The sequence below is a fragment of the Gadus macrocephalus genome, chromosome 21, assembly GCF_031168955.1.
Source record: "Gadus macrocephalus chromosome 21, ASM3116895v1".
Lineage (NCBI taxonomy): Eukaryota > Metazoa > Chordata > Actinopteri > Gadiformes > Gadidae > Gadus > Gadus macrocephalus.
In genome coordinates this window covers 14,307,574-14,320,146 of record NC_082402.1, presented here as the reverse complement: position 1 = coordinate 14,320,146, position 12,573 = coordinate 14,307,574, and the positions used below count along the sequence as shown (strand labels likewise).

Below are 12,573 nucleotides of genomic sequence, written 5' to 3'. Positions count from 1 at the left end.
ATGACAATAGCAAATTGGGAGCCACCCTGACTTAACGTTGTACCAACCATTCATCAAGTAATCATCCCAGAAGGTGGTCAGAAATAGAGGAACAGCTCTGAGTTCAAAGTTTTGGAAAAAACGATTGCAAAAGCTAGTATAGTCATTGTTTTGCTAATGTAGCCTAGCCCCTCTCAAACATAAATGACGCTCTCAGCATGGCCATTTTGGCCACTAAGGATTTTAACCTGGTGCATCGCTGTGGTAACTTTGTTTTCGTTCTTTTTTACAGTCTGTAGGTTGTGCAACTTTATTTTTTTTTGAAAGGGGTGATATTATGCCTCCAGGTGTGAGTGTGATAAGCAATTATAAGCCATTAGAAAAAGTGCCCTTTCCTGTCTTATCATCACAAGTGGGAGTGTCCACCTAGATGTATGATGGATAGATAATAGATAGATATAGCCTTCACGTGTTATAGAAAAGATGATCCTTTCCATTTGTGAACTGGAAATTACGAGTGCGTTATGTTCAAGTGCTTTTGTTGTTGTAGTGAAATGAAACATGACAGACCCACAGATCCTGACCTGTAACTTGGGTAAAACAATTTTAGACTGACTAAATCATCTGCTACAGCAAGAAGAGGATTTATCAAGACACAAACTGTAAATAATATGCTGTATATTTTATAGATTATGAATAATTGTTTTTTTTGCATTGCTCTCCACCATGTTGAAAAGGTTAAGGTTACCAAGGTTACCTCATCTTGGCAGCTCATGTATCAAAATATTCTACGAGCTCTCCAGTGGAAATTACGACGTGAGGGGGTATTCATGTGAAATTTTCATGTCGGCTTTTGGTATTTACCATTATTTCCATGGCACGTGAAGGCACCTACTAGTTGCTACAGTCCACTGGGTAGGCTGGTAGACTGATCTACCCATCTTAAATCTAGGTAGACACTCCCATTTGTGGCATAATATTACGCCTTTAATGAACCTTACTTTGCAATTGTTGCAACATAATGTACCAACGTTCCTGATTGGAGAGTGAGACAAGAACACTCGGTTTAGCTAGGCCTTTACGGTTGCCAAATCGTGACATTTTAATAGCGCGGTTATTAGCCTATTAATCGCTGCCTCCCTAACCCATGTCATTAAATATTATGTACTTTTGAGCTATTCATAAACTTGCATTTATAGTATGGGAAGAGAAACACCCTCAGAGATCAGTTATATATTAAAGTTCATTTGACTTTGTTTATTCAATGGGTCGACACAAACACCTTCATTTACACCATTCAGCGACTTATGTTAAAAAAACAGCCAAATATTTTATTATTTACAGTGTTACATTCTGTTTACACCCAATTAGCAGTCAGCACTTAAAGGGGACTTATTATACCTCCAGGTGTGAGTGTGATTAGCCTTACAAGCCGTTTCGAAAATCTGCCTAATATGACATCACTAGTGGGTGTGTCCACCTAGATCTGTGCTGGATAGATCTATCTACCAGCCTACCCAGTGGACTGAAGTAAACATTGCTCATCTATCCAGCACAGATCTAGGTGGACACACCCACTAGTGATGTCATATTAGGCCGATTTTCGAAACGGCTTGTAAGGCTAATCACACTCACACCTGGTGGTATAATAAGTCCCCTTTAATTCTGTTACTCGATGCCTTACTCAGGATCATCATCGGCAGCTCTCATTGGCCGATGATAAAGGCCAATGAGTGGTCATGACCGGGTCATTATGGTTAGAAGTCATGCTTTAAAAATACATATTGTTAACAGCCTCAAACGTTTTCAATTTAATTGTTACCATAAATCTACCTGTCTTCAAGTATTAAACTGAATCTGCAACAACCTAAACACAGAGAGTACAACTGACAATTATAATTAAATAAACTGGAGGGGGGGGTTTACAACCCTATAATGTCGTTTTTTACGTAGGAACTAAAGCGGAAAAGAACCAAATCTAAAAAATCAGGGGGACTCTGGATGGAGACTCAATCTGGAATAATTTATCAGCCAAAGTAGGAAATTGGATGGCCAATACTTATAGATATTTGAAGATATATTTTCACAAAAGAATAAAGAAAACAATGGTTTGAAAAGTCTAAGAAACCGTCACAGCTGTGAAACTAGGGTGACACCTAGTGAATAAAGTGAGCAACAACACCGAATTTGAGGCCAGTTCAATCCAGCACAATTTGCTGTGCCAAGAACTAGTGTGGCATACTGTTTCTTTGTAACTCCGATTTTCTCCTTGTGCCTGAGACTGAGCTGTATGTGTTGAGTCAGAAAGTATAGCGTCAATGCTGCAATGTAAGGTCAATTACTGTTAAACTGACATTTCGTTGGTTGTGGGTTAGGGAACTTGCATTGTAGAGTTTTCCCTATTTTGCGTCGGTGACGAAACCAAGAATCAAATCCAAGGCTTAATTAAAAACTCAATTTTCCAGGATGCATCCAGCAGTGACAACCGGCCCATCCAACATGTGTCCGGTAACACACCAGTCACATGACTAGCACTCGATCTCCAACAATAGAGAGGTCCCCACTCTGTACTGAGTGTGCAGGACCAGGGGCACTAGGACCAAGGGGGTGGTGGGTCAGGTAGGGCTGCTCCGGAAGCATCATCATCTTCCTCCTCCGTAGTTGTACTGCCACCCCAGTCTTCTTCCTCCTCTGGGTTTTTGCTTCACTTCTGAAGGTCCTGCGGGACGCTGAAGCTCTCGTAGATGTTTGCCGCAAAGTCCTTCACCTGCTCTATCATCAGCAGGTCCTGAGGTGGGGGGGGGGGGAGAGAGACAGGGGGAAAGGAGGCGGGAGACAAACAAGAGAGGGGAGTGATGGGAAGGAGAGAGAGAGAGAGAGAGAGAGAGAGAGAGAGAGAGAGAGAGATGGAGAGAATTATTGCCGGAATGAAGCAAGCGGGGTATTATAACAGAGTGGGTTGAGGATGGAGTGGGAGCCACTTTGGTAATGGAGCTGGTTCTACAAAAACACATCTTGAGGATAGGGCTGGGCTTTCTTTCCGGTTTAATTCAATCATTTGCATTTTTACTTTCCTACGGTTTGGGAAATGGCTGAACATCAGAATCGTATTTGTAAAAGTTTATATCTTTCTGGCGAAATTGACCAGCCCTACTTCAATTCAAATCCCCCAAAAAAAAATTGTCCCCAGGGGGCAATTGAAGGCACATAGAGCAGCAGCATTACAAAGGACAAAGGTTGGGTGCAAACATAGAAACAAAAACAAATTGTTGTTAGTTAGTACTCGAGGGGAACTTGGGTGCATTGGTTCATATTCCACATGAATTGAGTCGTGCTTGTCTAACTGGTGCTCATGTATTCTGAGGGGTGTTACCTGGACAAAGTAGCTGGGGGTCTCACTGCAGATGGTGTTGATCTGACCGTTGATGATGGGGATGATCTTAGCCAGTGGTAGGCTCACCTCAGCTAGGCTGGAAGGACGGACGGGAAAACAGACAGACAGACAGACGCGTTAGATGATATTTGAATAGAGAAACTTCAACGCAATGGTTTAAACTGTCCGTCACTAGCAGATAGTAAACAACACGGGTCGACACTGATTGGTCGACCGTCAGGTCCATGGTGAAACTGACCTATCAGCAGCGGAGATGGGGGCCGAGTCCCCGGGGGGCGGGCGGAAGAACTCTGACAGGTTGTCAAGGAGACGAGAGAAGCCTCGGTTGAGGACCGTGGTGAGGACCGTGTTGAAGTCCGGACTACAGGCGACAAAAGGAAGAAAGAATTAAACACACTGTGGCAGACAGCAGGGAGGACTGAGGGGAATAGTAGCTGAATGGAGTTATCTTTCAGCCCGCTGGCTCCACCCCCAAGCCTTATATGGACCTGATCCTGGTTAAGCAGTTAAAGGGAGAGCAGGCTGTCACATGGGGGGCTACAGACAGCCGACTAGAGAGAGTGATCTGCTGGAGGTATCGACCAGACAGACAGACAGACAGACAGACAGACGACGACCATGGGGGGATCCCGGCAAGGGACGGAGGGACACCCTGAGCCCGCCGCCCCGAGGCGACGCCCCTTCCTGAACCCAGACAGGCAGGAAGTGCAGGAGGTGCGAGTGTGGCGGGCGACCTGCCTGAACCGCGGTGCCGTCGGCCTCAGCCAGCGAGGAGACCACCGGGCCACCAGGGGTCCGCCGACCCTCTCTCAGAGAGGGACTCGGGAGACGCAAGGCAGGAGGCAGGTGAGGCACTGAGGGCGACCTGTTCCCTACTGGCCACCAGGCGGCGCCAGAGCCTGCCTCACCATCGGGGCGGCTCAAATGGAGGATCCCTAGCTGACCAGTGCTCTCCAGCGGGGTTGCCGTGGGCGCGCAAAGCCCATCGAGGTGGCGGGAGACTGTCTGTATATCACCACGTCTACCCCACGCCCCGAATAGATGAACTGATAGAACGGCTCGCGGCCGCCCGTTATATCAGCGCGCCGAGATCGCTGAGATCAGAGAAATGCATTGGCCCCTCCTGTTGGGCTGTTCCGCTACAGGAAGAAACCCTTTGGCCTGCAGGAGGCTGAGTACCTGGGCGACACCGTCGGGGGTGGGGGGGGGGATCCGTGAAACCCGAGATATAGAAAGTTGAGGTGATACGGAACTGGCCACGCCCTCACGAAGAAACAGGTACGCGCATTTGTGGGGCTGACCAGCTACTATCTGAGGTTTGTTCCCACTTTGAACCCCCCCCCCCCCTGACGGATCTGACCAGGGGCCGTCTGCTCGCCCCATGTGACCTGGACCGAGGAGACGGAGAGCACCTTCCAGGACCTGAAGGGAGCACTGTGTTCAGACGCCACGCTGGTAACCCTTGATCTCACCAAACCGCCGGGGGTGGAGACGGATGCGTCGGAAACAGGGGTGGGGGCCGTCTTGTCACAACGACAAGGAGGTGGCCCTCCCACGTCATGTTTATGAGCGGGAAACTGTTGCCGTGGGAAACCAAACATCTCCAAGGTGGAGAGGGAATTACGCCCGCTGGCTCCCATTACTGAAACCCTCTGCTTTCTCAGTCGTCGACAGGTCAGGGGCAGCCAATGGGAATGCCGAGGGCTTTTCCAGGAGGGTGGCTTTAGGTAGCTAGACTGCCCCTTCCCTCCCGGTCTGAGGGGAAGGTTGGGTTGCAGATGGCAGGGAGGGGTGAGGGGAATAGTAGTTTAAAAGGAGATATCTTGCTGCCTTATATGGACTTCTTCCCCTAGCAAGGCAGACCTGAGGATCGTAAAGCCGGCAGTGCTTGGGGTTAGAGGGAGAGCAGGCTGCCACATGGGGGGCTAGCAACTACAGACAGCATCGGAGTGATCTTCTTGAAGTAACGTACCGCCGACTAGAGAGAGAGAACGAATAACTTTTGATTACGTGTTGTGACCCGGAGCGTCTGATTCCCCCCACTGTGTACCGACTGTTTCACACGAGAACCCTGCTACGGCGACCCCCTGCACACCGGACTGATAAGGACTGTGCTTTGGACGAGGTGGTTGACCTCCTCCCCTGGTTGTAAACGACCATAAATAAATGACCATTGACTTTGAGCAGTACTCTGTATGTGTGGTTTACCTCTCCAACATGTCTCTGGTCTCGTTGAGCAGCTTCACCGTCAACACGTCGTTCTCCGTCAGCCCACAAGCCTGTGGGGAAGGACCAGACATGGAGTAGAACACAGATGAGGGCAGAGTAGTGAGTTCAAACAGTCAAATGGCAGTTGGAGGCCGGCAAAGGTCAATATTAACAAACGTCACTAGTTCCTCTCAATAAGATTTGCATGGGTTTGTCTTCGGGGCATCAGGTGACTCGTCTCACCTGGTCGGCCAGCGTGCTCTCCTCGTCGGCCATCATGTACCAGGTGAGGGGCCGGCGGGAGGGTGCCCCGGGGTCCGTCGAGGAGCCCCCCTCCACCTGGGCCCTCACCCAGCTCACCTGCTGCTCCAGCTCCGACAGAGAGAGGCTGTGCTTCAGAGACACACTGCACACACACACACAACGGATCACCGATATGAAAACGTGTCCACAAATGCACACACACGCATAGACACACAAACGCATATAGACACACAGAGACCCCCCGGCCCAATAGAGACAAACTAAATATTAAGTAATAAATCAACATACAGAAGACTACACGGTCGGACACTCACTCTCCAAATGTCTCCTGGACCGCTCGCTTCACCGCCGTTATCAACTCTGTTAGACCTGGGGGGGTAAGAAAGTAAGAGAGAGAGGGGCAGATTAGTGACACTGCTGTTTAGAACAGGCAGGGTATATCGTTATTGTGATGTAAAGGGCTGGGTGTGTGCGTGTGTAGGATGCTGGGTTTGTGTGTATGATTTTGGGTGCGTGTGCATGATGTTGGGTTTGCGTGTGTGTGTTATCCTACCATCTCCCAGGAGGTGCTGAATACTGGACAGATACTGCTGCTGCACATCTGGAGGAGCCATGGAGCTCTGGACACACAAAGCCAAACGTCAACAGCACGCATATGTCAACGCCATCCCTCGCATTTTTGTCACATTCTTGTCTCATCAATGTCAAACAATAACTGACTTCTAAAAGAATATCTCCGAGAGATGGTTTTTTCTAATTTCATTCATTGCCTTAGCCTATTTCCCCTCATTCCTTCCCTTCTCCTCCATATATTTCCATGTTCACAGACTCAGACACAGACACACAGACACACATACTCCTCCCCCCCCCGGCGGTCTACGTACGGCGGCAGCGCCCCCTGCCGAGTTGTCCAGGTACAGGTATCCCCCGATGATGTTGAGCTTCACCCTGAGCAGCACCACCAGCATGCAGGTGCTGTAGACGGCCGCGATGCTCCGCGTGAAACCTGGAGGGCATTAGGACCCAGGTCAGCAGCGCCGGGCGCCACCTCCCCCACAACCCTCCCTCTGGGCCCTTCCTTAGCATACGTAGCTCAGTGGCTGAGGAATCACATGCAGGCGTTTTATGGACCGTTTTGCACAATCCATCTCTTGAACAATCTTTCAGCAGTCTGAATGACTAACTATGAATTCAGATACATGTGATCAGGAGCAGGTAGGGGTTAGAGGGCATCTTGCTCAAGGATGGCCCTCAGATTAGGCTGTGAGCTTTGGGATTGATCCCAGGCTAAGAGTCAAACATCCTACAAATACCGTTTCCTTATTTTTTTAATAACTAATCTCCATAAAGTTGGAGAAGGCCGTCGGTTTAATCACTGGCTTCGCTAGATCGTTTTGGATGTGCCTGATGTGAAGAAGAAGATGAACTTACTGATGATCTTCAGGTCCTCCCAGATCTCCAGCCTATTTGCTGGTCTGTTGAGGGGGAGGGGCAAGAGGAGAATAATTAGACTGACATAAAATATAACAGAAACTACCAACACAATTTCTGTAGGATTTTTATTATTTACTAATTAATTAGGAACTCAGACACTTTTATCCTAAATAAGGGCTACTCAAAAGTTGTAGTTGTGACCTGTTTATGTAGATTTATTAAAATGTTCATGGTATGGGGTGGTTTGCGATGCGATTGTATATGTTTTTTTGTCCTCATTATATGTCTACCTCATCTAATCGAATGAACATAGAAGCTGTTGGACCATTATTCAGAATAAAAAGTAACATAAACAGTTTTATTAATAGACGTAACAGTCCTACAGCTCCAAAACAGTTATTATAGCATGACGTAGCGCATCACCACTACGGAAGAGTTAGGAAGTTAGGATAATAAATGTGTTCTGGGTTCCACTTACTTGGTTTTGAGCAGCGCTGTGAGGCTCTCCGAGTTCAGCTGGTGAATGATGGCTTCTCTTAGTGTAGGGAGCATGGACAGAACTGCACACACACACACACACACACACACACACACACACACACACACACACACACACACACACACACACACACACACACACACACACACACACACACACACACACACACACACACAGTTACAGTGGTTGAAAAGACCCAGTGGTCCTCAAATTGCTTTTCATTGCCACAAGTCATGGGTGCTCCCACTGTGATTGGAGCTCTTCATTCAGCCGGTAAACTGATCGGTAGCCTCTTGGTGAGCCGAGGTGCTCACCGGTCATGTTGCACGTCCTCTGGTTGCTCTCGAAGTGGAACTGCCGGCGGGCCTGGGAGATGTACTCCCCCGCCTCCCGCTCCCCGATGTCCCGCATCTTCTTCTGGGCATACCTCCCCAGGAAGTACGCCCCTGCCAGGGGGAGGAGTCACGGACCAATTAGCAAAATGTTGCTACTGGGCTTGTTAATCAGAATGCATCATGGGATTTTTTGGTGGTGATAAGCCGGGGTTGTGAGAGTACTCATTGACAACAGAGTTGTAGTCATGCAACGCCTAAACTAAAGTAAATATACGTATAATAGGCTAATCAAAACTTTGTTTTTCCATGTCTCGTGTGAGAAACATAATGGCAGTTTCAAACAGAACAATCTCATGGCATAATGAATGACTAATAATGACCAATTAATTACCTAACAATGACTAAAACACTGACAAAAACACTATGACGTCACCATGTAAGCCATATAAAGAGCTGGCAGAAAGTTTTCAGATTGAACTGTACCCTGTCTTACTGTCTTATTTAAAATAATAAAATTTCCTTCGAACAAAGTATAACGTTGCTGGGAAATTAGGATCTTTTGAAGATGCAGACATAATATTTTGCAGTCAAGACACATATATATATATAATAAAATATCTCACATAACTATCAATTGTCATGCATATACCCTGTTCCACTGTTAGCACAGTTTACCACATATTTACATCAGACAGTGATTAAAGTCCAGTGTTATAATGTAATTACGACAAATAAATACAAAGCATAGTATTGAAAGGGTCGATAATATAGGAAATCCCAATTTGAGGATAAAAACAGACTGTCCTGAGTTTGAACTCTTCCTTAAGTATGTCACAAGCAACAAACCAGATAACATTTCACTACATTATTGGACGCAGTCCCCAGGTATAACGTTAATCACCTTTGTTTCAGAATCATCCACATAATCTCACACATTCAAACTTGTAAATCCACCTGCTGTTGACTTAGCCTACATGCTAACCACAACATGTTGCACCACAATGGTGCGACAGTCAACACATCTGCAGAAAACACAGTGCTTAACAACTAAGTAATAGTGATCCTTTGCTTTGCAGGGTCATTGCTAGTGTGACAGCCCTCCTGAAGGGCTAATATGCTACTTATTAGCAAGTTACACATGAAGTTACCTCCGACCAGAGCTCCTGTAAAGATAAATTTCCTCTTGTGGCGTTTCACGAAATTCCAAACAGACGAGAACATTGTGGCTGTAACCCGCAGATCGGGACAATCCGCACAACAAGCACGTTTAAACGACTGCTACAGCCTAAACATCGGTTCGGGGAAACTAATCGCTAGCTGGAGTCTACCTCCATGGTGGTCAGATGAGGGACAGACAGCAAGTAAGCAGGAAGTGTGCTCTTCGCCGCTCGACTACTCATGTCTGGTGTGGTCTGCTGTTCCCCGCTCGACTACTCATGTCTGGTGTGGTCTGCTGTTCCCCGCTCGACTACTCATGTCTGGTGCGGTCCCAGTCCCACCAATATTATCTTCCCCTTCGGCTGCTGCGGCATGGTGTTTACGATGAAGGGCCTCCTGTATTTACACTTATAAATTTCATAATAACTCATGCATCTTTTGTTAACTTTGCCGTTGTCAATTTTTAATTGAGAAACCATGGGAAAGGAGACCGAAATGAACGGCGCTGATTTAAAACCGGGCTTCTGTCCAACCGATGGAGAAATTGAAAAGTGGATGGCCAGTGCTTTTGACATGGTAAATGTTCATTCAAAGTAACAGTGAGCCAACAATCGAATTGACACATATGGCTTCATACCTCACTGACATGTTCGTGCTTACAATTTAAATGTGCGTGTTTCCATCTATTGGGTCGTATTTGAGCCAAGAGTGCTGGTGATCTCTACAGCTGTCTGTCCTGGTCCTTGATAGTTTTCCGTCCTCAGGCCAAGGATGCTCTGGAGAACGGAGAGGTTCCTGTCGGCTGCCTCATGGTCTACAACAACCAGGTCGTGGGAAAGGGCAGAAACGAGGTCAACGAGACCAAAAATGTAGGAGTAGAGAGTACTACATTGGTTTAAGTGTGTACATCAGATTTATCCTTTCGTATGTCAATGCTACACTACATGAATAAATAGATAATAATAATCAATGGTATATTGAAGCATTCATTTTAATCAGTGCACACACTTGGAGAATATTAAAATATTCACGATTGGTAACATAAATTAGTTTACGTTCATTTTAGTTATAGATAAACTTTTGTGTGTGTCTTTTGTGTGTGTGTGTGTGTGTGTGTGTGTGTGTGTGTGTGTCCGTCTCAGGCCACCCGTCATGCTGAGATGGTGGCCCTGGACCAGGTGCTGGAGTGGTGTCGGCATGGCGACGTGGATCCCCAGAGTGTGTGCATGAGGACGGTTCTCTACGTCACGGTGGAGCCCTGCATCATGTGTGCGGCTGCCCTGCGCCTGCTCCGTATCCTCACTCTTTGATTGTGTGCGTTTGTGTGTGTAAATGTTTGTAAATCCATGTGATTTGTAATCCTAAATCCTGAATTCAGTTCATTGTGTGTGTGTGTGTGTCAGATGTCCTATTGTTACGAGGTTCTTTGACCCGGTCCCCCCCAGACATCCCGGTGGTGGTGTATGGCTGTGGCAACGAGCGGTTCGGAGGCTGTGGCTCGGTGCTGGACGTCTCGGCTGCACAGCTCCCTCACACTGGAACCGCCTTCAAGGTCTGTGGTCGGTTCCAAGTCAAGACACTCGACTGTTTACTAATGCTGTCATTATCTATATTTATACTTGTATCAATATATTTATAAATCGTGCAGACAAGTAGGACATGTAAAGGTCCCTGTAACAGTTTAATAGTATGTGTTTATGTGTGCCGAAAAGGATCCATGTTATTATTATCCCTTGGTTTATTTATGCGTACTTCCAGGGCCTAGGCCCTTGCTTGTAATGTTAAGCAAGAAAGCAGTTGAGTTCATGTTTGTGTTGTTTAACCTGCCTGCGTTTGATCAAATTGTGTTTTGTGTTGTTTTTTGCTATTGCATGCAAATTTATTTTGTGTGTGTGTGTGTGTGTGTGTGTGTGTGTGTGTGTGTGTGTGTGTGTGTGTGTGTGTGTGTGTGTGTGTGTGTGTGTGTGTGTGTGTGTGTGTGTGTGTGTGTGTGTGCAGTGTGTAGCAGGCTACAGGGCGCAGGAGGCGGTTGAGATGCTGAAGGCCTTTTACAAACAGGAGAACCCAAACGGTGAATAATGATCTTCTTGTCTTTATTCAATCTCTACTCATGAATTTAAGACCTCTCAAACTATATCATTTACCATCTTCTCTTTATTTCTTGTTTCTCAGCCCCTAAACCCAAAGCAAGGAAGGATTAAAGGCTCCCCAGGAACATCTCATTGACTTTTAATCGTAATAATTTGTATTTTTATATATATATAGAAATATATCATTTGTATATTTCAATTAAATGTGATGGTTGAAAAAGCTCCTCGATATTTCTTTGAAGCATGTTGTTTGTGTATACTATCAAAGTCAGCATTAATTAAAGGTCCCATGGAATGAAAATCTCACTTTATGAGGTTTTCTAACATTAATATTAGTTCCCCTAGCCTGCCTATGGTCTCCCAGTGACTAATACTTGCGTTCGGTGTAAAACGAGCACTAGGTATCCTGCTCGCCTTTGAAAAAATGGAAGCTCAAGCGCGCTGATTTGGAATGTGGCCCCATATGTCGTCATACGGGCTCCAGCTACCTCCCCTTTCTCTGCCCAGAGAATTTGGCCCGCCAATGAGACGATGAGCTAAGACCTTGCGAGCAGTGCGTGTGTGTGTGTGTGTGTGTGTGTGTGTGTGTGTGTGTGTGTGTGTGTGTGTGTGTGTGTGTGTGTGTGTGTGTGTGTGTGTGTGTGTGTGTGTGTGTGTGTGTGTGTGTGTGTGTGTGATTACACACACCTTAACGCAATTGTTGGCTCGTAGTGGGGGTTATCTCGGCCATGGTTGAGAAGGTATTGGGGGGGAAAGAAACTTTGGCTTTGGTTCCCTGATGTACATGAACCAAGACATGGAGGAGAAAGGGATTGTTGCCCGAGATTGTCTGCCGCTTGAGCCCCGCTGCCGAGGGACCACCGCCGCGGCATTGCCCGCTGCCCCCTGCTGGAGGCGGTGGTGCCTAAGCGCTGCCCGCTGCCGAGGCGGCGAGGCTCCGGCGGGAGAAAATCGCGGCCAACAATCGCAGGGCAACAATCCCTTCTCTTCCATGTCGTCGTTTAGTCTACTTCAGATTGATGTGGACGTGGAAGAACCAGAGACGTTGGACAACCCGACGCAGTCGTTTGAGATCCATTATATCTTCTGGAGGCGCACACAGCGTTTGGCCCTGATAATATATATGCTATGATACAGATATCTATGTTTAATATGATATTATTTAGATATAGAGCTCCAGGACTCCCGAATATTTACAGAACACGGCCAAAG

At 46.8% G+C, this 12,573-nt stretch overlaps 2 protein-coding genes across 2 annotated transcripts; one reads left to right on the top strand and one right to left on the bottom strand.

Annotated features, from left to right (window-relative positions):
- Nucleotides 1-1,642: 1,642 nt before the first annotated feature.
- On the bottom strand, nucleotides 1,643-9,507 carry pex3 (peroxisomal biogenesis factor 3). The gene is made up of 12 exons (XM_060041410.1): nucleotides 9,262-9,507; nucleotides 8,093-8,224; nucleotides 7,758-7,839; nucleotides 7,277-7,320; nucleotides 6,730-6,851; nucleotides 6,399-6,465; nucleotides 6,160-6,214; nucleotides 5,825-5,987; nucleotides 5,582-5,652; nucleotides 3,612-3,734; nucleotides 3,353-3,449; nucleotides 1,643-2,767 (listed from the first exon to the last, which is right to left on the bottom strand). The coding sequence occupies exons 1-12, from the start codon at nucleotides 9,332-9,334 to the stop codon at nucleotides 2,684-2,686; spliced, it is 1,113 nt and encodes a 370-aa protein (XP_059897393.1). The 5' UTR covers nucleotides 9,335-9,507; the 3' UTR covers nucleotides 1,643-2,683.
- Nucleotides 9,508-9,590: 83 nt separating this feature from the next.
- Nucleotides 9,591-11,582, top strand: adat2 (adenosine deaminase tRNA specific 2). The gene is made up of 6 exons (XM_060041411.1): nucleotides 9,591-9,847; nucleotides 10,036-10,140; nucleotides 10,414-10,564; nucleotides 10,717-10,823; nucleotides 11,270-11,342; nucleotides 11,444-11,582. The coding sequence occupies exons 1-6, from the start codon at nucleotides 9,749-9,751 to the stop codon at nucleotides 11,470-11,472; spliced, it is 564 nt and encodes a 187-aa protein (XP_059897394.1). The 5' UTR covers nucleotides 9,591-9,748; the 3' UTR covers nucleotides 11,473-11,582.
- Nucleotides 11,583-12,573: the final 991 nt, after the last annotated feature.

Excerpts from the sequence above, each read along its gene's own strand:
- adat2 (XM_060041411.1), top strand. The coding sequence starts at position 9,749 with ATGGGAAAGGAGACCGAAATGAACGGCGCTGATTTAAAACCGGGCTTC. Across the intron at positions 10,141-10,413 it reads AGGTCAACGAGACCAAAAAT|GCCACCCGTCATGCTGAGAT; the intron begins GTAGGAGTAGAG and ends TGTCCGTCTCAG. Across the intron at positions 11,343-11,443 it reads CAAACAGGAGAACCCAAACG|CCCCTAAACCCAAAGCAAGG; the intron begins GTGAATAATGAT and ends CTTGTTTCTCAG.
- pex3 (XM_060041410.1), bottom strand. The coding sequence starts at position 9,334 with ATGTTCTCGTCTGTTTGGAATTTCGTGAAACGCCACAAGAGGAAATTT. Across the intron at positions 5,988-6,159 it reads GTCCAGGAGACATTTGGAGA|TGTGTCTCTGAAGCACAGCC; the intron begins GTGAGTGTCCGA and ends GTGTGTGTGCAG. Across the intron at positions 3,450-3,611 it reads CCCATCTCCGCTGCTGATAG|CCTAGCTGAGGTGAGCCTAC; the intron begins GTCAGTTTCACC and ends CCGTCCTTCCAG.